Here is a 26193-nt window from a genome sequence, read left to right as displayed (position 1 = left end):
AAGCTTTATTAAGATTTAACTAGGGCTTTAAGTTCTGGTTTCTTTCTGAATGGGAAGATAGCCACAGAGAAGGTAAAATGGGAACAGTGGGATTTGAAGATCATGCCTCCTGGCAGAGATAATGGATAAAGTAAAATTAGATTTTGCCCAATACAAGGCGTATCAAAGGGGAACAGGGGGATAAATGATACGTTTCTGTTTTCTGCATTTAGGAGTAGGAGTGTACAGATGAGGAACCTCCAAGAGACCTAGTGAAAGAATCAGATTAAGGTCTGGGCTCTAGGCTGAGTTTTGGATAGGACAGCATTGCTCAAAGGATGAGATGAAGCTGGAAAGTAGCCCTGGGATGTGTTAGGGAAGAGGCAGAGTCTGAATTTATGACCTTTTCAAACATGCCATTACTGTCTTAGCTGGTTGTCTAGGTGGCGTTGGGGATTTGAAAGGATTCAGTGGATAACACCCCTCTTCCCCCTACCCTAAGCTCTGAATCAGTTGACAAGTAAGACTAAAGCATAAGGCAGATGGGAAATCAACTTATCACTGTTATTACTGATAAAGGTAAACGTGCCTGATAAGTTCTTGTCCTCCACCCAAGGTGCCCAGTAAGCATCAGAACTGCTTGCCAAAGGGAGGGTTTGAGTCTGGAGAACACGCACACTTACCCAAGATGCTTCACACTGAAGTGCGGGAATTAAAAAGACCATCCCTACAACCTTCTCTTCTCTCTCTTCTCTGCCTTCTCGCTCGCTTGCTCTCTCTCTCTCTCTCTCTCATTTTCTCTTCCTCAGTGCTTTTGATTGTCTCCTCTTGATTGAGAAGAGTGGACCAACTGCTGTTAATCATTAAGTAGCAAAGGGTGGCACAAGAGGCTAGAATTATTTAGAAAATTTCATCATCATAGGAATCAGAAGATAAGGAAAAACAGGCTTTCTCTGCTTAATTAAGTGGTATTTACATGGTATTAGCAACGCTTGCAACTGGGTCGCTACGTTTATCTGATGACTGGGAAAACACACGATTACAGAGCATCCAGATTAGGCTGTATCAAGCCTAAACAAGAAACCATATGGTCTTTGACTTTGGTCTTAGCAAGACTACACTTGCTACTTAAAGTGTAGTCTGTGGACCTACAACATTGGCATCACCTGGGAGCTTTTTAGAAGTGCAGAATCTCACACTTCCCTCCAGACCTACTGAATCAGAATCTTCAGCTTAGCAAAATACCCAGGTGAGTTGTGTGCACATTCAAGTTAGGCTAGAAGACAATGTGAACTTCCAATATTAGATCTATTCCTAAGGGTCGTTGGCAAGCTCTGTCTCCACGCAGGGTTTCCAATCCGTGAAACAGACAACTATTTTATAGTATATAGCAATTAGTAGAGGTGGGGAGTGGGAGGCTATATGCTGAAGAAAATTTAAACTGATGAAAAAAATCTAAAAGTAAGCATAGCCTTCAGGTGTGTAATGTGTGAGAAAGCCTTCTGTAGCCATCTTTGAAATCAAACCCCTCATATATAACATACATAATACATTCTGGCTTTAGACTTTTTTGTATTGGAATGTGTTGTTTTGGATTATTTTAAATTGAAACATGTATCTAAAATAGGACAATAGACTTGCAGTCCCCCACTTTTATACACACACACACACACACACACACACACCTTTGTCTACTCTAAAGATAAAGCCAGTCATCTATTTTATTGACTCCCTCTAAGAGTAGAAGGAATGAGAAGCAGCATGTTCAAACTTCAACTAATAAATAGACGCACTGAATATTAGTATATTTTTAAGAACAGGGATGACATAGACACCAAAGAAACTACCTAAAAATGACTTTTTGAAAAGAGATTAATGTATGCAAATATTCTCATACTGATTCAGGTGATTGAACCTGCTGTCACTGGGATGTCTGTGAGCCCGATGTCTTTAAATACATTTGTATTTATTTTTGAATAAATAATATGTGTGCATAGTTCAAAATTCAAAAGTACAAAAGGATGCATGGTGAAAATTAAGGGTTGTTTTCTCATTTGTGTGCTCCATCCCATTGCCTTCCCTGGAGAAAAAAATCATTTGGATCAATTTCTTATTTATCCTTCCAGCAATACACACACACACACACACACACACGCACACACACACACGTAAAGTCACAAATTATTATTTTTATATATATATATCCTCTTTTGCAACATATAGAGCTGCCACATTCTTTTTAATGGCTTTATATATTTTATAATATATGAAGCCATTTCATATATCATATATGTTTTATATATGTTTTATATATTTAACCCCTCCCCTATGTATGGATATTTCAGTTGCCACTATTCTGCACTGTAAGCAATGCTACACTGAATATCCTTGAATATACATAATTTTGCACAGATTCAAATGTATTCACATGTGCTATACACCTAGGAAGGGAACTTCAAGGTCACTGAGAATATTATTTGTGTAATTCGATACATGTTTCCAAATTGCCTTCCATAGAGCTTGTACCAATTAACACACCTATTAAAACAGTGTAAGAGGACTATTTCCTCACACTTTAACCAACAGTGCATGCTAAAATTTTTAATTTGCTAAGCTGCTTTACTTTTTGTCTTATTAGGAATGAGGGTGAGTATCTTTGCATATATTTAAGACCATTTCAATTTCCTCTTCTGTGGATAAATTTGTCATAACTTCTGCCCATTTTTCTTTTTTTAACTTATTTTAGGTTCAGGGGTATATGTGCTTGTTTGTTATATAGGTAAACTCATGTCACACGGGTTTGTTGTACGGCTTATTTTGTCACCCAGGTACTAAGCCTAGTACTGACCCAATAGTTATTTTTTTCTGAGTGTCTTCTTCCTCCCACCCTTCACCCTCAAGTGTCTGTTGTTCCCTCTTTGTGTCCATGTGTTCTCATCATTTAACTCCCACTTCTGATAACATGCTGCATTTCATTTTCTGTTCCTGGGTTAATTTGCCACTGGCAATGGCCTCCAACGGCATCCATGTTCCTGCAAAGGAAATGGCTGTGTTCTTTTTTATGACTGCATAATATTCCATGGTGTATATGTACCACATTTTCTTTATCCCATCTGCCATTAATGGGCACTTAGGTTATCTCCATGTCTTTGTTATTGTGAATAGTGTTGCAGTGAACATCCATGTGCATGTGTCTTTATGGTAAAACAATTTATATTCCTTTGGATATACACCCAGTAATGGGATTGCTGGGTTGAACAGTAGTTCTGTTTTTAGCTCTTTGAGGAATTGCCACACTGCTTTTGACAATGGTTGAGCTAATTTACACTCCCACCAACAGTGTATAAGTGTTGCCTTTTCTCCACATCCTTGCCATTACTTTTAATAATAGCCATTCTAACTGGTGTGAGATGGTATCTCATTATGGTTTGGATTTGCGTTTATCTAGTGACCAGTGATATTAAGCTTGTTTTTATATGCTTGTTGGTCACACATATGTCTTCTTTTGCAAAGAGTCTGTTTGTGTCCTTTGCCCACTTTTTAAAGGGGTTGTTTTTTTCTTGCAAATTTGTTTCAGTTCCTTATAGCTGAACATTAGACCTTTGTCAGACGCATAGTTTGCAAATATTTCCTTCCATTATGTAGGTTGTCTGTTTACTCTATTAATAGTTTCTATTGATGTGCAGAAGCTCTTAAATTTAATTAGATCCCATTTGTCAAGTATTGCTCTTGTTGCAGTTGCTTTTGGTGTATTCATCATGAAATCTTTGCCGGTTCCTATGTCCAGAATGGTATTGTCTAGGTGTTCTTCTAGGGTTTTTACAGTTTTTAATCTTACATTTAACTCTTTAATCCATCTTGAGTTGATTTTTGTATATGGTGTAAGGAAGGGGTCCAGTTTCAATCTTCTGTATATGGCTAGCCAGTTATCCCAGCACCTATTGAATTAGGGAATCCTTCCCCATTGCTTGTTTTTGTCAGCTTTGTCAAAGATCAGATGGTTGTAGCTGTGTGGCCTTATTTTTGGGCTCTCTATTCTGTTCCATTGGTCTGTATGTCTCTGTTTTTGTACCGGTACCATGCTGTTTTGGTTACTGTGGTCCTGGAGTATAGTTTGAAGTTGAGTAATGTGATGCCTCTAGCTTTGTTCTTTTCACCTAGGAGTGCCTTGGCTGTTGGCAGGCTCTTTTTTGGTTCCATATGAATTTTAAAATAGTTTTTTCTAGTTCTATGAAGAATTTCATTGGTAGTTTAATAGGAATAGCATTGAACATTTAAGTTGCTTTGGGCAATATGACCATTTTAACAATATTGACTCTTTCTATCCATGAGAATGGAATATTTTTCCATTTGTTTGTGTCATTTCCGATTTCTTCAAGCAGTGTTTTGTAATTCTCATTGTAGAGATTTTCACCTCCCTAGTTAGCTGTATTCCTAGGTATTCTTTTTATGTTCTGCCCATTTTTTTATTGCATTGTAGACCTTTTTCTTATTGATCTATAAGAGTTTTATGTATTACAAGGAATCAACCTTTATGATATTAAATACAAATATTTCCTTTGCCATTGGTCTTTTGATTGGTGTTTTTTTGTTGTTGTTGTTGTAGTTTGTTTCTGCCATACAAATGTCGTCAAATATGAGACATTTTTCTTTTATTTTTGCTGGGTTTTATGTTATATTTTGGAAAACATTCTCCACTTTATGATATTAGCAAAACTTTCCCATGTTTTTTTCTAGTCCACTCATGCATCGCTTAGTCATGGGGATATGCTCTGAGAAGTGTGTCATGAAGCGATTTACTCATTGTGTGAACATAATAGACGGTACTTACACAAACCTAGCTGGTATAGCCTACTACATATCTAGCTTATATTGTATAGCCTATTGCTCCTAGGCTACACACTTATATACAGCATGTTACTGTACTGAATACTGTAAGCAATTATAAGACCACAGTATGTGTGGATCTAAACATATCTAAATATAGAAAAGGTACAGTAAAAATATGGTTTGAAAGATAAAAAATGGTACATCTGTATAGGTCACTTACCATGAATGGAGCTCACAGGACAAGAAGTTGCTCTGGATGAGTGAGTGACTGAGTGGTGAGTGAATGCGAAGGCCTAGGACATTACTGTTCACTACCGTAGACTTCATAAAAACTGTATATTTAGGCTACAATAAATATTTTAAAATATTTTTCTTCAATAATAAATTAGCAGCTTACTGTAACATTTTTATGTTACAAAGTTTTAATTTTTTTAACTTTTTGGCTCTTTTGTAATAACAGCTTAAAAGACACGTTGTACAGTTATACAAAAATATTTTCTTTATATTCTTTTTTATAAGCTTTTTTCTATTTAATTTTTTTATTTTTTATTAAAAATGAAGATACAAACACACATATTGACCTAGGCCCACACAGGGTCAGGATCATCAATACCATTGCCTTCCTCCTCTGCATGTTCTCCCACTAGAAGGTCTTCAGGGTAAGTAACACTCATGGAGCTATTATGTCCTATGATGACAATGCCTTTGTCCTGAAGGACCTGCCTGAGGCTGTTTTACAATTAATTTTTTTAATAAGTAGAAGGAGTAGACTAAAATAATACTAAAAGTATAGTACGGTGATACAGAAATCAGTAATGTAGTCATTTATTATCATTATGAAGTACTATCCACTATATGTAATAGTGTGTGCTAGACTTTTATATAACTGGCAGCACGGTAGGTTTGTTTACAGCAGCATCCCCCCAAACAAGTGAGTAATGTGTTGTGCTCTGTTACGATAACGATGATATCACTAGAAAATAGGAGTTTTTCAGGTCCAGTATAAGCATATGGAACCACCATCATATGTACAGTCTGTGGTTCACTGAAACATCATTATGCAGTGTATGACTGTACTTTTATGATTTTTAAAATATATTTAAGACTTTAATACATTTTGAATTCATTTTTATATAAGGTATGAAGTAGGGTTACAATCTCTCTTTTTTTTTTTTTTTTTTTGAGACAGTCTCGCTCTGTCACCCAGGCTGGAGTGTAGTGGCACGATCGTGGCTCACTGCAACCTCCGCCCCCCAGGTTCAAGCGATTCTCCTGTCTCAGCCTCCCAAGTAGCTGCGATTACAGGTGCACTGTAATTTTTGTACTTTTAGTAGAGACGGGGTTTCACCATCTTGGCCAGGCTGGTCTTGAACTCCTGACCTCATGATTCACCTGCCTCGGCCTCCCAAAGTGCTGGGATTACAGGCGTGAGCCACCGCGTCTGGCCACAATCTCTTATTTTTTTCCTATTCTTTTTCTAAACTTTCTATTCTGTGCCATTGAATTGTCCATCTACTCTTGTACCAATAGCATCTATTTTAATTACTGTAATTCTATAATATTTTTGAATATCCGATAGGACTGGAGACTCTTTATTTCTCTGCCTCAGAATTTTATAGGCTATTCATGTTTACATTTCCCAGTTTTCATCCCCTATCCATGGGCAACCATTAACCTTTCCATCATTATAAATTTGCCTTTCCTTGACATTTTATGCAATGGAGCCATAAAGTATGTGGTCTTTTACATCAGGCTCTTTACACTTAGTGTAAGGTTTTTGTGGTTCATCTGTGTTGTAGCATGTATCAGTAGTTTATTTCTTTTTATTGCTGAATAGTACTTCATTATGTAGATACACTACATTTTGTTTGTCCATCTATCAGTTAATAGATATTTAGATGGTTTCCATTTTTGCTATTATGAGTAATGCGACTATGAGCATTCACATACAAGTCTGTGTGGTTATATGTTTTCATTTCTCTTGGGCAGATAATGAGGAGCATTAATGTAATGCAGCATGTTACAATAAGTGTAATTCAATAAATGTAATTTATTTTCTTTCCTTTTTTCTTATGTTTTTTGTTGTTGTTGTTGTTTTTGAGACAGGGTCTCCCTTTCTTGCCCAGGCTGGAGTGCAGTGGCATAATCATAGTCACTGCAGCCTCAAACTCCCTAGGCTTAAGTGATCCTCCCACCTCAGTCTCCCGAGTAGCTGGGACTACAGGCATCCCCCACCACGCCCAGTTAATTGTATTTTGTTTTAGAGATGGGGTCTTGTCATGTTGCCCAGGCTGGTCTCAAGCTCCAGGGCTCAAGTGATCTGAACACCTCGGCCTCCCAAAGTGCCAGGAAAACAGGCATGAGCCACCATGCCTGACCGGTTAAGTGTAATTTCTTAAGAAATTGCCAAACTATTTCCTGAAGTGGTTGTAGCATTTTACATTTTCACCAGTAATTTGCACAGGTTTCAGTTTCTCCACATCCTGGTCAATATTATTCTTTCATTTGTTGTAATAATTATAGTGGTATCTCATTGTGCATTTCATTTGGCCTACATACATTAAAATGATGAGAAATATTGAGCACGTTATTCCGTTATGTGCTCATTAGCCATTCATATATATTCTTTAGTGAGATACCTATGCAATCCTTTCACCCATAATTTGGTTGGATTGTTTTCTTCTTGATTAGAATTATAAGAGCTCTTTTATGTATTCTGGATACAAGTCCTTTATCTGATATATTTTTGCAAATATTTTCTCTCAGTTTGTGGCTTATCCTTTTATTTAATGGAGTCTTTTGAAGAGCAAAATGAAGTCTAACTAGATGACAGCCGATTTATCATGTTTTACTTTTATGTCTTGTGATTTTAGTGTCATAACAAATTTTTGCCTACCCAGTGGTTCTCAACCAGGAGCAATTTTGCCCCCCAGGGGACATTTGGCAATGTCTGGAGACGTATTTGGCTGTCACAACAGAGAAAGGGGTTACCACTGGAGTCAAACAGGTAGAGGCCAAGGATACTGGTAAACAACATGCAATGAGCAAAATAGCCCCACAACAAACCCAGAAGGCCAGGAGTGCTGAGAACTAGAAACCTTGTCCTATGCAAGGCCATGAAGATTTTCTCCTTGTTTTTGTCTACATGCTTGATAATTTTAGCTCTTATGTTTAGGTCTATGATCTACTTTGAGTTAATTTTTGTGAGGTAGGAGTCCAAATTCAATATCTTGCATATAGATACGAAGCTTATCTTGGCACCATTCATTGAAAAGACCACTGGGAATCTGGCCCCTCTGAAATATCCATCTCCTTTATTAAAAAATCCTATTGACCATAAATGTTAGATTCAAGTCTTCTTTTGATTGGCATTTTCATGGTACATCTTTTCTTATAATTTTAACTTATTATATTTGAAGTGAGGTTTTTGGTAGGCAGCATACACTTGGGTTATATTTTTTGTCCGTTCTGACATTTGATGTTTAGATATGTTAATCATTTATGCTTAGCCCAATTTATGGATATGTTTGAAGTTTACCATTTTATTATTTGTTGCTTCTCTTTTTTCTTCCTGTTTTCCCTTTGCTGCATTCTCTTGGGCTATTTGAACATGTTTTAGTATTCCATTTTAATTTATCTATTGCATTTTTGACTACATCTTTGTGTGTAGTTTTTTTAGTGGTTAATCTAGGGATTACAATGTACATACCAACTTCTCAGAATCCATGTAGCATCAATAGTTTACCACTTAAGCTGGAAGGTAGAAATATTACTACCATATAAGGTTCCTTTATCCTTCTCCCTTTATAGTTGAGTTGCTTTATGTATTTAATCTACATACTTAGAAAAAGCCCTCAATGTTACTTTTGCTTTCAACCTTAAAACTTTTTTTTTTTTTTTTTGAGACAGAATCTCACTCTGTTGCTCAGGCTGGAGTGCAGTGGCGTGATCTCGGCTCATTGCAACCTCCGCCTCCTGGGTTCAAGCGATTCTCTTGCCTCCGCCTCTCGAGTAGCTGGGATTACAGGCACGTGCCATGACACCCAGTTATTTTTGTATTTTTAGTAGAGACGAGGTTTTGCCATATTGGCCAGGCTGGTCTCAAACTCCTGACTTCAGGTGATCCTCCTGCCTCAGCCTCCCAAAGTACTGGGATTACAGGCGTGAGCCACTGCTCCCGGCCCTTAAAATATATTTTAAAGAACTGAAGAGGATAGCCTACTATTTATACTGAGTTTTACTGTTTGTGTTGCTCTTCATTCATTCTTAATGTTCCCAGTTTCCTTCTGATATCATCGTCCTTCTCTCTGAAGAACTTCCTTTAGCAATTCTTTTAGAACACATTTTCTGGCAATGAATTCTCTCAGTTTTATTTAATCTGACAATGTCTTTACTTGACTTTCATTCTTGAGTTATAATTTCTGCTGGATATAGAATTCTAATTTGGCAAGTTTTTTTCTCTTAGCAGTTAAAAGACGTGACACTTTCTTCTGTCCTCTATGGTTTCTGATGAGAAATTGGCTGTCATTTGACTTGCAGTTCCCCTATAAATGGTTTTCTCTGGATGCTTTTAAGATTTTTTTCTTTTTCTTTAATTTTCAGTGATTTAGTTATGGTAGGTCTTGGAGTTAATTTCTTTGGGTTTGGGTTTGGGTTTATTTTATTTTAGGTACCCTGAGCTTTTTGAATGTATAGGTTTAAAACTTTTTGGCAAATTAGGAAAACTCTCATCTATTATTTCTTCAGATATGTTTTGCATCATCGCTTTTCTCTTCTTTGGTATTCTAATAACATAAATGTTAAAGTTTTTGGTATTGCCCTCAAGTCCTTGGGCTCTGTTTATTTTTTAAATGTTTTTTGAAATAAGTTTAATCAATTTCGTATGTTGTTCAGCATGGATAATTTTTATTGATCTACCTTCAAGTTTACTGACTTTCCTCTCTCATTTACATTCTGCTATTTAGCCCATCTGACAGGTTTTTATTTTATATTTTGTAGGTAAGTTTTAGTTCTAAAATTTCCGTTTGGTTCTTCTATTTCAGTTTCTCACATGGATATTTCTCTTTCTGAAGAGGCTCTCAATATTTGGTGTGTTTATTTGCCTGCCCTTTGTTGTAAAAAGTCAAGAGCAAAATGAACAAAATAAAAATCTGATTACTTGAGAGAGTTTGTTGCCCTTAGGATTCCAGATAAATGACAGCGTTGTATTTATATTAGAATGGTTGCTTAACTAACTTTTCTCATTTTGTACTTGGAAAAAGAGCTAAAGATAGGCTCCAATATCTGCAATGAATTTTGGTTCTGCTAATTACTAGCAGTTAATTCTGACAAATCTCTGTACTTCTCTGGGAAACATTTTCATGAGGGTTGAATTGATCTCTGAGGTGCCTTTTTGCTCTAACATTTTAGGATTCTGTGGTCTATGGGGCATGGAAAGCAGCATCCACATTTGTCCACTGGACATTTTCCATCTTGCCCTGTTGGTCTTAGGACAATGATGGAGACTTTTATGATATTAGGGTGAGCTTAGAACCTTAGAATTCTTAGAGAGCAAGATCATGGGCAGGTGGGTGTTAACATCTCTTCTTTAAACTAAGAATGAAGTCACCAACCTCCTTCTGTTAAACAGGCCAGCAAACTTTAAAGTCTGTGTTGCAGTTTCCCAAGGTCTGCCTGGCCTCTCTGCTCTAGCCTTGGCAGGCTCCATCTGGCCTGCCATGAGATGCTGTGCCTCACCACTGGTGTTTTCTTTCCTTTCACAGCTACTTCAGCTCTCAGCTGCTGCTGTGGACAAAGGATGCAGTGTGGGCGAGGTTCTGCAGTCAGTGCTGCGCTATGAGAAGGAGCGCCAGCTGAATGAGGCGGTGGGGAACGTCACACCGCTGCAGCTGCTGGACTGGCTGATGGTGAACCTGTGATCGGCAACCCCACTGCTTTCCCCTCTTCTGGCAGTGGGGCCGGCCCTTATCCCCGCCCTTCTTTCTCACTTCCACATCTCCCCCTCTATATCCTCACAGAGCCCTAACATTATCTTCACACCACTCTCATCAAAGACATGTCATCTTGTGCTAGCCACTGGATTTTGCAGATTTTCCTGTCCATGCAAGCAAGGACGTAAAATTAAAAAATTACAATTAAAGGGCTCCACATGTTTTGTTTCCTTGGATCCAATGGGACAGTCAGGTAAAGAAATCCTAGGAGTGAAAAAAATAACCAGATGAATGGTAGAGGTACAACAGAGCTGGACTGAGAGGCCCTGCTGAAGGTCACTCAGCCTGTCCCCTGTCTGTGTCACAATTTGCAGCTTCCTTATTTAAACTATTCTCTTAAAATAAGCCACAGTTTATCAAGAATTCATTTAACCTTTTATAACCATGAAAATCAGAAGATACTTTCGAATATTCAATCAAAATCATCCTGATTACAATGTTGAAGACTTGGCTTCTTATTCTCTGTAGAGCTGCAGAACAGTGTCCACCTCCAACTTCATCCATGGTTGAAGATCGTTTCAAGAATGTTCCCAAGGATCTGAGTTCTATTGCTGGTTTTGTGGCTTTCTGGCTATAGAAACTGGGATAAGTTACCTGTTCTAACACTGCTCTGACTTAATGTCCATATCACTCCACTTAAGAAATATTTTCTGTTCCTACCCTGGATTTTCTGTGGAATTTTCTATCTTGACTCCTCTTTCCTTCTAGAAACTTCTCCATTGGCTTCTAATTTTCTTTCTGTATCTCTGGGTCTCTTGGAAGACCTCCTCAACTCTGGCAACTCCTTATATATTTGTCTTTCCTGGGACTTTCTCTCAACCCTCTGCTATTCTAACTCAAGATTTTTCCTGGGAGATTACATCCAAATCCATTGCTTCAATGACCTGGTGTCCCCCTTCATAAAATATTATGCAATAATTAAAATGAAAACTGTATTGGGGGGAGGTTATTCCAAATGGCAAGCAAAAAAGAAAACTATTTTTATATACTCTATGTTGTTTCTGATGTTATGATCTTAAGTTTCATGTAAAATTCTATCTGTCCTATGACAACCACATAAAAATTATGTATTTGTGTAGATGAGGATTAGAAAGGGAAGTAAGAAGACATACTTAGATTTGGCATATGGTAGATGAGTGAACATGTCCTGCTTGTTTACCTAGCTTCCCTTCCTTTGGGAAACCTTCCATCCCTTGCTCTAGTCTAGAGAAGCATCAGTCACAATTTCTGTGTCACAATCATTTTGGAGACTCCCTGTTGGCAAGGAAGCCTGTATCTTTTTGACTGGATGTTGGTGGTTAACTTCTGAGCAGGGCCTGTCATCAGGATGAAGTTAACCATAGTGAGAAGCAAAGCTAAAAGATGAAGAGGGAGTCTGAGCCCTACAACCTCATTTGAATTCCTGGATCCTGCTGCGCCTGAAACTACATCTACCTTTTCTGATTCCCCAATTATGTAAGTCAATAAGTGTCTTCCATTGTTTAAACTGCTTTTGAATTCAGCTTCTATCATTTTCAAACAAAAATCCTGACATAGGTTGGCAGTCATGGGCAAGAAGAAAAAAAATTTCTTTTGTTTGGAGTTCCATTAATGATGCTGTAACACTGACAGTTCAAAACTACCCGCCCCCTGTACACACACAGATGCATATGGAATGAGTTTAAGTACAAGGACATCCTCCCCCATCCCTCATAAGAGGAGTCATGCCAATTGGCCATGTTAATAGAGTTTTTTAAAATAAAGTTTTATGTATTTAAAAAAAACAGTCTGAAGTATTGTACAATATAAGTGCTGTCTTAATACAAATCACTGGTGGAAAGGAGCAGGACATACCCTCAGCAAAGATCATACAATAGGGGGTAAAATGTTTGTGTTCTTGAGGGAGGGGTTTTTGCTCTGTCCTGGGGAGGTCATGGACACCTCTGCCCCGACAGCTGCCTCTGACTTCTTGGGAGCTTCTACCAGTTGAGGCAGCTGAACAGTGTCAGCTCCATGCTGGAGACAGTCCTGCTGATCACCTGAATGCTGAACATGCTTCGTGGGGCCATCTTTTGTTTTCTCTGTAGTCTCTTTGGTGACCTCATCTGCTAAAGGAGAGAGAAGACAGAAGGGAACAAGATTCAAATGTGGATTATATGTTAATTGTCCTTTAGGTTGTACATCACTTAGTGGAAACGATGACCGTGATGATATAAAAACAGTTCATTTGTAAAGCACCTCCAGTGTGCCGGGCATTATTCTAAGCACTGTACATTTACTAATTCATCTGATCATTTCAGCTACCCTGGAGAATAGGCTTTATTCTCATTCTCATAAATGGAGATACTGAGCTACAGAGAGGTTAAGTCCACACCTGATAAGTGGTGGAACCAGAATTTAACCCCCAGGTAACCTGACTCTTGTGACCGTGTACCTAACCGCTAGGCTATATTGCATATAAAAATTTGCATAATGCCATAATCCGGCACTGACAGAAATTCTAAAGGTAATTATAGGGCATAAAGGGGTGGACGCAGTTAATGAAAAGGGGAGGAGGAGAAAGGAAATTGATTATAGGAGAAAAATGGAAAATCCTAATAAGGGGCAAAAAAGATCCAGGCTAATGCCAAATTTCCCTGAAAAGGAAAATCCCAAAGGTAAGAAATGGCAGGCTAGTCATGATGTAGCCACAAGAATTATCCCAGGTTGAGGTTAGAGAAATTGACATGCAAATCCTTCAGAAATGCTTAAACAGAATATTAAAAACAAAGATTTTAATTTCCAGACTACAGAACTGGGGCTTCAAAAATATCACAAGGAGATTTACAGAATTCTAGAATATTAATTCCTGGACTGTGGGACTAGGACTGGTTATTTGACAGGCTGTACCTTTTCTGCTCGAGTGATGACGGCCTTGAACCTTGTCCTTCCTTGTCTCAGAGGGGAAAAAGGAATTGGATTTCCTCAGGGTCTGGGGCCTGGGCTGTGGCTTGAGGTTCCGAGACTGATGAATCCAAGCATGCTTGAGGGCCTGGTCCGGCGTCATGCGAAGAGAAGGTTCCCATCTGCACCCCAACAAAGCCCCACATGGGTTATTGTTTTATTTCCTTTTAATATATTAAAACATTTTTAAAACCCAATAAAGATTTTTATTTAAGCTATGTTGATATCTCAAAGATATATAATCATAGAACAGAGATTATGGCATATAACTTAAAAGTACCTGGAAACAACTAATGGAAATAATCTTTTTAGAAGATGTGTATAACAAGCCGGGGAATATATATTACAGTCCAAGTCTTCCAGCATTCCTAGAAATTTCCTTATAAGAAATATTATTTTACAAAAGCTTAATCAATAGGATTTAGGGTTTGGTAAGCTAAGAATATTAAAACAAAGATTTCAATTTCCAGACTACAGAATTCGGGCTTCAAAAATATTGCAAGGAGATTTACAGAATTCTAGAATATTAAGATTTGCAAGGGGACTTGGATATAATCCAATCAAACTTGTAATACAGTAGCAGAATACATTGACTGAACTACCATCATGGAATCACCCTACAATTCTTGAGTAATTTCAGTGACAAGATACTAACTCACAGAACCATCTATTCCAATTCTGAAAAAACTCTGATTCTTTAAAAGTTCTTGACTTTTATTGTGCCAAAACTGGTTTGCTTCCCAGTAACTTTTACCCAGGTCCTAATTCATCAACGCATTACCATCACACAAAATAACTATCCTAATTTTATGGTTCAGTCCTTCAACCATCTGAAAATATTTACATCGCTACTAACTAATGATCATATGATATGGTTTTCACCATCTGACCACCTTCTGAAATAAGGATATTTTAGCAGTTGTCTAACTGGTGTCCATCATGGTGGGAATAGCTTCTATAACTGCAGGGAGGCAGTATTAACATTCTAGACTCATTAAGATCCTAAAACAGCTCAAACTCTCATTTCTGTGTCAAATGAATTGCTGTTAAACAACATCTCTCCTTTGCCGGACTTTTGGAGTTCGCCTACAAAGTCTAGACACAGGGCTTTACATTTATGCCTATTGAACTTGGCTCAAAACTTTTAGTCTCAAAGATTTTCTAATTAGCAATATATATATATAAGATAACAGTCCCCATCAGCCTGACTGCCTCTTGCAAGTTATGAGTAATCAGTCCTTTGCACTAAAGAAGAAAATAATGCCTTCCTTGGTGCTGAGCTGTGTTCTGGATGGTTGAGATTTCTGGATAACCCATCTGTCTCAGCAGTTGGTTTCTGTCATTTGTTAAAGTAGGGGTAAAGATGGGGTACAGGATCCTTCCCTACCTTGATTATTCCGATGAGTGAATAGCATGACCCCCTACGATGGGAATACTTTCATCACTACCTCATGGTTCACCCTCTGAGCTAGTACTGAAATTCCAGAGAGCACAGATGCCAGAAGAGTATTTTGATAATATCACCCCATCCAACTGGAAGAATAAGAGACTGTAATGATATGGTCTTCTAAAAATACTAAATTATAGGCCTGATAGAACTGGAAGGGAGCTTAGGAATACCGTATTTTATAGGAAAGAACACTGAGGCCCAGACAAAAGTGACGACTTGCCAAGTATCACATGGATAATCTACTTGCCACTCTGTGGAGATAGATTTACCTCTTTAATAGTCATAAAATAATAAGAATAGCTAACATTTTCTAAACACCTTTTCAACTGGGCACTGTGCTGGGTACTATGACTTAAGTACAGATCTAATTTCTAAGATTCAAAATATGCATATAGATTATAAAAAGTTGTACATAATAAATGGTTTACAGCTCACCTTCCCCCTAATTCCCTAATATAAGAGGATTTGGGTACTAAATCCTAGGGGGAGGGGGACAGGCCCTGAAACCAGTTTACACTGGATGTGTATGCAAATCATTACAACAAGCAGTCAGGGGGTTGGCTTCAGCTCACAGAGCAGAAGACATTTAGGACTGGCAAACAATCTCACTGCCAGGCAGTTTGAGGCCAGGAAGATGACAAACTCTACCATACACTGTGTATTCCAGGGCAGGTCACTTAATCTCTTTGAACCCCAACCTCCATACGTGCAAAACAGAGCAAATCATCTGCCCTGACAACCACACAGTAGGGAGAGAGAGATGTCTGATGAAACAACAGATGTGGAAGCAATTTGTAGACTTTAAAGCTCTATTGTTAGCATTTCTTGTTACTTTTATAACTATCTCCCAGCCTTAGACTTTCGCCAGCAAACGTGTGTCAAAGTACAGCATTTAAGAGGAAACCCAGAAGCAGAGATGTCCCAACAAACTCACACCAAACACCTTCTGAGAAAGTCCAGGAAGCTGGTGTCATAGGTTTTCAGCACCATCGTGAGGTCCTTGGAATCTGGGTATCTTTTTTTCCCCCTGTTGTTGGTTATAGTTTTAGGAAAACCTTTGGCATCTGCAGAGATACAACATTCTGTATTTAGTTTCAGGGGTAAATCTTTAGTGGTCACGTGATGCTGCTGCTTAGAGTGGCCTCTGTAGCTCTTTTGCTCTGTGTCTTACACACTCGCCTCATGCCACACCCCAATAAACACACACACACACACACTCAGTTTGAAATAACCATGTGTAGATTACCCAAGGAATGCAATTTACTTTAAAAATTGATTTTTTGCTACTATTCAGTATGTTCTGAACTTCCTTCCCACTACCTCCTCTCCAAATCAAAGAAATAATTTAAATGATTTAACACTAGCCAAGATAAAATAATAATGCTAGTCACATTAATAGCAACAGTAAAGTAAATCTTAAGTGACAAGGTCCTGTGAAATTGTACAAATATGCATTTCCTTTTGGATCACGGCCTTAGCCCTCCCACTTCATCCTACATTGTCCTTTTTACCAATGACCAAAGAAGAATCAAGCTCACAGTCTTATCAATAACAAAGCTCCTAAAGTCATGATCATGTAATTGTTTTTTCTCACTCTGGCCCTCATCAGTCATTCCCTCCATCCCCTTCTTACTACCTGAGCCACCTGGGCCACCTAAGTATAATATCTTACCAGCCTTGAGACAACACCATTTTGCTGCTAATTAGGGGTATTAACTAGGAGTCGCCAGGGGCAGAGGAGCAGTTGGCAGCCCAAACCTGGGAAAGGAACAGTCAAGAACTGAAGTGGACAACCGTGTTTCCCAAACTTATTTTGTCATAAGAATCACAAGGAGCCGTCATTAAAAACGTCGAATGCTGGGTCCTATCGCAATCTTCCCATAGCATAGCTTATAGAAGAGAATCATAGGAATTCGCTTTTTTGCCAAGTCCCCAAATGATTCTTACATTTGGATAGAGTTTGGAAAACACTGACGAAGATGCAGTTCTCAGCAACATTCCTTCTTTCACAGGAAGTGAAGACATGGATATTGCTGTCAAAACTCTGTCACCATCCTAAAGCCTAGTGCTGATGGTAGAAATAAGGAACTCTATGAAGTAGACGTGCCTATGTCTTTAGTACGTTCCTGCGAAGGTGCTCTGTGTTCCCTTCCTGCTAGTCCCCACCTAGATGCTATCTCATGAGTTCAGAGTTACAGGCTCAAGATATGTCTTCCCACAATGACTCTGCCTAATCCGAAAGGCTGAATTATTAAGTTGTGGGTAGAAAAAGTATATTTGGGATCCAAAGACCAATTCCCGTGCTCCATGTGTAAATTATACTGGGGAGCCAGCCAGATCCTCTGCCTACCGCCAGATTGCTCAGTTAATGTGTGGTCACCATTCTATGGCAACCAGGACACTGCCCTGCTCAGAGGCAAGGTCTCCAAAGCTCCAGCCATGATTACCAGATGATGTTTAAAAGAATTAACCATTGGAATGAATGGCATGGAACCAACTAATCAGAATGGAAGACAGCCCTGGCACTGGAGTAGGATCATAGAGCACCTCTGCTTGCTTGGCCTTCAGCTTTTAGGTTTTTGGATCATGGAGAGTTTAAGGAGTCCTGGGAGAAGGCCAGGGAGCCTGCAGTTGTAGCAGGGCTCAGGGCTGTGGCTTTTTACCAAATGGTACAGAAATAGACAAATTATAACCCCCACATGGCTGAATCAGTTCATACTGACCAGCATGACCCAAACCCTTTTATCCTAAAGGATCTCCCCACGAGAGTGTTTTGGACCTTCCTACTGATGGGGCAAGTTGTGAACAGAAATTGTGTGATTTGCATACACATTCAGAAGCTGCTCGCAGTTGAAAATCAGAGGTGGGAGTGCCAGGAACGTCTGGGATTGTGTGGTCAGAGGGAGTCCATGAACCGACCTGACAACAATGGCTGGTCAGAAATGTCACTCCCGGTAGCATGGAGTCCCTGTCTGTGGAGTTCCCTTTTCCTCCTATTTGGCTTTGCTCCACTTTGCTGACCTTCAGCCCACTCTGGCTGTTTCTATCTGGGACTCTTAGCTTCCTGTGGTTCTTTAAAGGGATTTTAGGTATGAGATTTGCTGCATCTTTTTGGTGCGTGTACGTTGAAAGCCCTGCCTCAGTTGATACCTTGTCGACCCATCCTTCCATCTTGTATAGGACCACTTAAATAGAAAGGCAGAGGATCATAAAAATCCAGAATTCTGGGAATTATGAGGAGAGGGGCAGCCTGGACTGTGGACGAAGTTTACTCCCAACAATCAGACAGATGACACGTACATAACTACCAGCCGCAACACATCAAAGCAAAACTAAGTCCTTGCTTAACCATTGGCAATGAACCTGGCACAGTAAGGTCTGGAGGATAAGAAGAATTTTAGCAAGGGAAACAATAATGCAGCAATGGAATTTTCCACTATTCTTGAAATGAAGCTTCTGCTCTTTGATTTCCCTGCACAGTGCATAGTGTGAGAGGGCAAGTTGCTTGGGAGAGTGGGGAGAACTTCCGGGAGAGGATGCAGTTACAATATTTTGAGGTTGCAATATTTGCTGATAGCTCTTCTGAGCAGGGACCTGGCTATTCTCCTCCTCCTGAGCATTTTTACTGTCAAGACCCTGTTCCCATTGTGACTCCCCCATCCCATCTCCATCATGCTATCCGATTCCCCTGCTTATTATCTTTTACGTCTCTGAAAGACGCTCTTAATCACAGCCCTTTGGTATGTGGCCAGGGGAAAAGAATGAAATGAGCCTTAAAGTATGGCAGGTGTCTTCAAGGCCTGTGACACCTCATTAGACACACTAGGACTTACCAAAGAATGTCTGTCTCCTGGAGGCTGTCTGAATGAAGCCGGCTGGCGGCAGACCCAGCACCTTAATAAGGATAATTCAATTGGTTCATTCTTTGTGGGAGCACAGATTCAAAGGCTGAGGGGTGGAGCGTACTTTGGCCAAGCTTTGCCTTCTACAGATAAGGATTCAAAGCATTAAGTAATAACATCAGGTCAGTAGCAGAGCAAACCCGGAGCCTGGGCCTTTTAACTCCTAATCCAAGGCTGGTTTCATATCCTAAGAATCAACACTGGCCATGTTATTCTACACAAACATCAGCACCAACTAGGGGTGGGCCACCACCCTTGATAGCAGCCAGATGTCATTGTCAAAGCAAATAAACTAGTATACATGCTGCCATGTCGGAATTAAAGAATGATATATCCCACCATGGAGCACTGGAAAGGGAGAAGAAAAGATGAAAATCACCGGATTAGCATCAGACAATTGTAAGACAAAATACCTTCTTGAAAAGAAAAGTGTTGCACCTACTTGTTCATCTTTTCCTACTGCAACTTAGAGGGGCACACAGAGATAAGGAAATTACAGTGTGGGTCACCTGCCCTTGCTGCTCGGTTCCCACCCATAATCCATCCATTATCCTGCTCTTCTGTTCCTCAGACCCTTTGACACTGAGGTCAAGAGGAAGCTGAGTCAGTTCTGGGGCTGTAGGAAAGTTGAAACATAGGCCCCGTTCTCTTTGGTATTGGAAGCAGGAGTGGTCTGGGGATGCTTTATAAAATCATTCATTACCAACCTTAGAAGCCATCTTCTCTGCTCCCCTCATTTTATAGTCCAGAGCCGGGAAATGACTAGTCAAAAAGACAGAGCCAGGACTAAGACTCCAGGTTTAATGACTCGCAGGCCAGTGTTCATTCCACCACAGCTATTTTTACCTAAGTTATTTTAATATTTTATTATTAGTTTCGATCATGAAATGAAATTATCTATGTTTAGTCATTCTCAAGGCTATGTGTGTTTCTCTGTAACTTTGAGACGATCTGGAAAATAGAAATTTGGCAAAGATAGATACAGATAGATAGATAGATAGATAGACACACAGACAGACAGATAGCCAGCCAGCCAGCTAGCTTGGTGTTTGCACACAAAATATCTTTGTTCACTGGGAAAATCCCAAAATGTAAAATTTTAAATTTTTAAGGTTATTTTTCTATTTTGTCTAATTTATTTCCATAACAAGATGGCTTTCAAGTGAAAGCATAATAGATATAATTAATAATCATATCATGAGTCTTGGTCAAGCCTTGCTATTAGGAGATAGTTTTCCCAGAAAACTGTCATTTCCCATAATGAATGACTAATGCCTGAACAATACACATATTTTGAAGTCAAATAATTTCCAATTCTTTGTTTTCAACATTTTAATCGGGTTGTCAGCTGACGGGTTGGTAAACATAATTTTAGATGACAGATCACCATTTGATTCTTACATAGAACTCAAAAGGAGTCACCGAATTAGACGACATTAATTAGAACAGGCTTCCTCACTGGGTTCACATCTACACCACCAAGCAATTGGAATCACATTGATCCCCAGCCCGGGCATTCTAGCAAGAAGCATTATTCACTTATGGGTATAGGCATTAATTTGAAGAAAAAAAAAAAAAAACCCAGCTCTATTTATTTTTCTAAGAGCTGTATGCCCAATAAGATTTCACATTTTATTTTCAATAATTATCAAAATTTGCACACCAGATATATTTTAATGGTAACTTACCAGAAATTTTTACACATGAAGCTTAACGGTATCAGGAAATTTTTTAAGCTATAATGATTGATAGAAGTTTCTAAACATAAACGTATATTAAATTAGAATAAAATTCCATGGAGGAAGTAGAAAAAAGAGTAGAAACAAAAGGGAAAAAAGAACAAAGTAAAATCATGGCACAACTCTTAAGAACCTGTTCACATACTATCAGATAGATTTTAATGGGTGTCATGTCCGTCTGGTTTTGCATTCTTTTGGATATTTTTGAAAGAGCGGTGTAATTTTATTTTAAAATGTCACTATGTACAATATGATGGAAATGACATCCTCTGCAACTATTTAAATTTATGATAAAATGTTAGATGTCGACTTGACAGGTACAAGGGAGTACACAATTTCAAAACTGCTTTTAGGGAATACTCAACAACAACAACAACAGAGTATGCAGGCCATGGTCCTGGGCGAGTCTGGTGCAGCCCAGTGTCTGAGGGCCAAGCCCACGGTCTCCGTGGGAGCCGACCGCCAGCCCTCCGCGTACCTCCATGATGCAGGCCAGCTGCTCCACCTCATTCTCCCCGGGGAACAGGGGGTAGCCCGTGTACAACTCCGCCGTGATGCAGCCCAGGCTCCACATGTCAATGGCCATGTCGTAGGGGTGGCCCAGGATCACTTCTGGGGACCGGTAGAACCGGCTTTGGATGTACGTGTATACTGCGGAGGCAAAGTAAGAGAAACCTCGTGGGACAAACTTCTTACTCTCCAGAACGCTCTCCCCCAGGACACCTTCTCAGTTAGACTGCGCCCCCGCTGGCAGTGAAAGGGAAGTGCAGCTGGCCAGCACTCAGAACTCCCATTACACCATCACAGCATCAAATCCGCACAGCAACCTGATTATAAAGGAGGTGTGACTGTCCCTGCTTTATTGATAACGAACTCCAACGTGGGCATTGTCGTAGGAAAGTGAATTTAAGTGAGCCAAGTTTATAACAAACAAACAAAACATAAGACAAATATAAGACTAAGTTTTCAAACTGTCAGATTGATTTGGGGTAGACAGCTTCTGAGTCTTGTGACTTGGCAAGGGAAGAGGCATATCAAGTTAGAAAGGGAGCATGCAAAGTCTATATTCAATATAGCATGTGCACTTATTGTATAGAAAGAAAATTCTCAACAGGTGGGGATGAATAGACTGAAGTCGAAGAAATGGAACACGGTAGTTATTTCCACATAACTGGGCTTTCTGGTTACCTGGGGAGGGGCAGGGATTCTGTAACCACTTTTCTGTTGTTTAAATTGGTTATTGTCAGAACATAATTCTGTGATTTAAAACAAAATAGAGATTTAATGAAAATAATGTTTATATCCTGCCTGCTTCCCAAATGTGTCTGTGCTACTTTGCAAAGTACACATGCACAGAGTATTTTAGAACATGGATTTAATGGTATTTACATTATGTTTAGTATGTGCCAGGCACGATTCCAAGTACTTTTATAGATAAGCCCTTTCAACCCTTACATTAAATCTGTGAAGCAAGTAGTATTATTGCCTCCAATTTAAAGAAGAGAAAACTGAGGCATACGGAGGTTAAAATGTCAAGGTTACTCAGCTATAAGTGACGGAGCTGGGATTTGAGAGTAGGCAGTCCAATTCTAGCATCAATATTAGATACTGCCTCACAGTTAAAATAAAGATAAAAAAGAAGTCAGAAAATATGCACAGGGGGAAATGACTGCTAGAAACCAAGGATAAAATAATTACAAATTCAGTTCCGAGCATCTTGGCAGCCAAGATAAATGAAAACTGAAAAGTTACACAGCTTTCAACATCTGAGAAGGGAAAACATACAAGTTCTTTGTGGGAAGCATTACTTTTTAGCTGGAATTTCTTATAGGATTCATACATAAAGACACAAAGGTCTTATGTCCTCAAAAATTGATCTGCCAGAGAGGCCCAGATGGAGGACACAGAGGCATGCTGTTGCCATGGCAGTGTGGTCCTGGCTGCTGTGGAGGCAGGTGCCAGGGTCTCCCTTGCCTCGATGTGAAGAGCTTAGAAAGCGGAGGAGAGGAGAACTCCCCTGGCCATCTCTGTGACCGCAGCCGCCGCATTTTACACAGACAGGAGGGAAAAAGAGGGAGAGAAGGGAAGGACGGTGTGGAGTGGAAATATTAATGGTGGGAGAGAGGAAAATGAATGAAAATAAAGAGACTGATTCAAAAGAAAGTGAAGAATACGAAGATGACTCTGAAAAGGACCTGGAGGGGTTAACTAATGAAAATGAAAAACGTGATGCCAGCATAATAGAGATGGCTTGTGAGAAGGAAGAGAATATTAACCAAGACTTAAAAGAGAATGAAACAGTAATAGAACACAGCAAACAGCTTTCTGATCCTGACAAATCTTTGCAGGATGAGGTCTCACCAAGAAGAAATGACTTCATTTCGGTACCGAGTATTCAACCTTTGGATCCCATATCAGATTCAGATAGTGAAAACTCTTTCCAGGAGTCCAAACTAGAAAGCCAGAAAGACTTGGAGGAGGAAGAGGATGAGGAAGTAAGGAGATACATTATGGAGAAAATTGTACAAGCTAACAAGCTTCTATAGAATCAAGAACCCGTGAATGATAAAAGGGAGTGAAAATTTAAGCTCAAGGACAAATTAGTTGATCTGGAAGTTCCTCCACTAAAAGACACTAATACTTACAAAAGTTATTTTGAAAATGAAAGAAATATATTTGGGAAACTGTCACAGTGATGTATTTCCAATGATTTGGGACAAGAAAATATGCTCCTGTCACTTACTAATGGAAGCTGTGAAATAAACAAGGATAGGACAATACTGGTAGAGAGAGATGGAAAATTTGAACTTCTGAATTTACAAGACATTGAAGAGTCAGGGGTATTTGCCTCCCATTAATAATGCAGATAGTACAGAAAATGACCCTCAGCAGGTGTTACCCAGATCTTCCAACTCCTGTGTCAGTGGCATCAAGAAAGAAGATTCTGCAGCAAAGATTGATGCTGTCACTCACTCATCAACAGGAGAGCTGTTGGCTTATATCCCTCCACTTATAAGTTGGCTTATATCCCACCACTCAACCGCAAGACTTGTCCAAGCTCTGCTGCCATCTCAGATCGAAGTAAAGGGAATGGGAAATCTAATCAGGACAGTCTGCACATATCTCATCAGTGACCTCAACATACTGTCTTTCCGCTTGACAGAAAGAACTACAAAACGAGAACAAAAGAGAGAAAAGCTGAAAAGAGAGGAAGAGCAACAGAAAATAGAAGAAGAGAAAGAAAAAAAGAGGGAGAATGGCATAGTATTTAAAGCATGGTTGCAAAAGAAAAGAGAGCAGGTCTTAGAAATGAGGAGAATTCAGCAAGCAAAGCAGATTGAAGACATGAATAGCAGAGTAAGTAAAACTTTTCTGAAAAATAAGTTCATACAGATATGAAAGCTGAACTTAATTACAAAAGAGAGTCTGGATATCAGCCTATGAAAGAAGTAGAAAAGTGGTTCAAGAACTACCCTTGCGAAAGATGCAACATGCAGATAACTTTCCAATAAGGTTCTAAGAGGCCTTGTGAAAATAAAATGATTCCTATTTTGTTCAGACTTTGAAGGAACAGAAAATAGAAAACGATCAATTCATTTTTTCAAGATGCAACTTTGGTATTCAAACAGGACAAAGATACATACACACACACACACAAACCCTACAGACTGGTCTGACTTAAGACTAGACATATGGAAATCTTATGTAAATCTTTAGCAAATTAAAGACACCAAATTATTTAATTTAAAAAATTTTTAAAAATTGAAAATCCAAGAGAAAATTTTGAAAATCATCCATATCCTTACTAAAAAAAAAGATATATATGTAAAGTAAAAGTTGAAAATTCAACCCTAAGCTCTTCCAGGCTCATCTCCAGTGATAACCACTTTTAACAGTGTGGTGCAAATCCTTTTATATCTTCTTTATATTTATGCATTTACATGTCAAAAGTTTCATTATTCAGTTTTTTTTCCACTTACTTCATCATGGACATCTGTCTAGGCCATTACATTTAAATCTTTCTTTTCAAATAGCTGCGTGGTATTACAGCGTTAATTTATTAAACCCTTCTTCATTTGTAGATGTTTAGGTTGGTTCCAATGTTGTGCTAGTTAACAGTGCAGTAGTGAAGATGTACATTCTATGAGAACATCTGTAATCTGTAGGAGAGGTTCTTCAGAGGGGAATTTATAATTTTTGAAGGTTTAGAGTGAAATGTTTGGTTAAAGATGCAAAAGTATCCTCCCAAAAGATAATATGAATTCACAGTTCCTCCAACAATGTGTGAGAGTGAATGGCTAACACTGTATGTGGTGCATTGACTTATTTTTTTCTTCAAACTAATAATATACATGCTTGTATATGAGCATGTGTGAGACATAATAAGAAATAGTTATAGGACTTTACCCGTAGTTTTTGGAACAGAGCTCCTAAAACCTTTTTAATTTCTTGAGTGATAGGGGTTCTACATGTATCTCTTGTTCTAATAATTGACCTTTTATCCTGGCTTCTGACACAGAGCTCCTAATCCTTTGGAACTTCTTAGGTGATAGGACTCTCTTTGTTCTAATGAGATGACTCTTGGTGGGCTCCTGAATAGGGGCTGGTTGCCAGAAAGACTAAGCCATGATTAGAAGCTTGGAACTTTCAGTTCTAACTCCTTTCTTCTAGGAAGGGGGAAGGGGCTAGAAACTGAGTTAATAACTTCAATGACTATGTGATGATGCCTTCATAGAAATCCCCAAGCTGCAGGATTCAGAGAGCTTCCAGGGTATGGGAAACATGGTGTTGGGAGGGTGGCGTGCCCCCAAGAGGGCATGGAAGCTTCACACCCCTTCCCAATACTTTGCCTTGTATATCTCTTCATCTGTGTCTTTTATTATATTCTTTATTAATAAACTTGTAAATGTGTTTCCCTGAAAAAAAAATTGATCCACCAAATATTTGGAAACATCCATATAGTAGTCCTGCCTTCAGCCTCAGGAAGCTTCCTCTGACAGCCCTTGCCACCTTAAAAGCTGGTCCCAAAGTCCCTGTGTTGTATATCTTTAACACAGCCTGTGTATATCTCTAATCATTGTATTCACCACATTATTTTTATCTTTCTGTCTCTTACATTAGATAGTAAGCAACCTGAGGACAGGCAATGTTCACTAATTGTTCCTGGTACCCAGGACAGTGACTGACACAAAACAGATCACAAATGTCTGTTGAATGGTACATGTTCTCTATAGCGAAACTGATAGAAGCCAAAAGAACACAATATTAAATAAAGTTCAGTAAACGCTGTGAAAATGTACTCCAGAGCTACTTTTTTGGATCCTAGCTTGAAAAAGAATAAAACCTAGAGGATCTGGGGCAGTGAATTCCAAACTTCAGAA

The 26193-nt window shown here is 39.0% G+C and overlaps 2 protein-coding genes and 1 pseudogene across 40 annotated transcripts in view; 2 read left to right on the top strand and 1 right to left on the bottom strand.

The window, feature by feature from the left end:
- AKAP3 (A-kinase anchoring protein 3) overlaps positions 1-10948 on the top strand; it is a 31956-nt gene extending 21008 nt beyond the window's left edge. For both annotated transcript variants that reach the window (XM_054663980.2, XM_009424648.4), the window contains exon 6: positions 10572-10948. In XM_054663980.2, coding sequence (XP_054519955.1) covers positions 10572-10727 — 156 coding nt within the window. In that variant the 3' untranslated portion in view covers positions 10728-10948. The remainder of the gene's footprint in view (positions 1-10571) is intronic.
- A 1574-nt stretch (positions 10949-12522) lies between these two features.
- The window catches only part of DYRK4 (dual specificity tyrosine phosphorylation regulated kinase 4), a 51949-nt gene continuing 38278 nt past the window's right edge, over positions 12523-26193 (bottom strand). For 22 of the 38 annotated variants that reach the window (XM_016922622.3, XM_063784831.1, XM_063784822.1 and 19 more), the window contains 5 exon segments: positions 21291-21463; positions 19005-19065; positions 16106-16235; positions 13668-13843; positions 12523-12886 (listed from right to left, as the gene is read on the bottom strand). In XM_016922622.3, coding sequence (XP_016778111.3) covers positions 12645-12886; positions 13668-13843; positions 16106-16235; positions 19005-19065; positions 21291-21463 — 782 coding nt within the window. In that variant the 3' untranslated portion in view covers positions 12523-12644. 38 annotated transcript variants of the gene reach the window in all.
- Positions 22942-24211, top strand: LOC104001420 (coiled-coil domain-containing protein 181-like; annotated as a pseudogene).

Source organism: Pan troglodytes, chromosome 10, assembly GCF_028858775.2.
Source record: "Pan troglodytes isolate AG18354 chromosome 10, NHGRI_mPanTro3-v2.0_pri, whole genome shotgun sequence".
In the NCBI taxonomy this organism is placed as follows: Eukaryota; Metazoa; Chordata; class Mammalia; order Primates; family Hominidae; genus Pan; species Pan troglodytes.
Note: the sequence above shows the minus strand (reverse complement) of the source record. Positions and strands in the feature narration are given on the sequence as shown.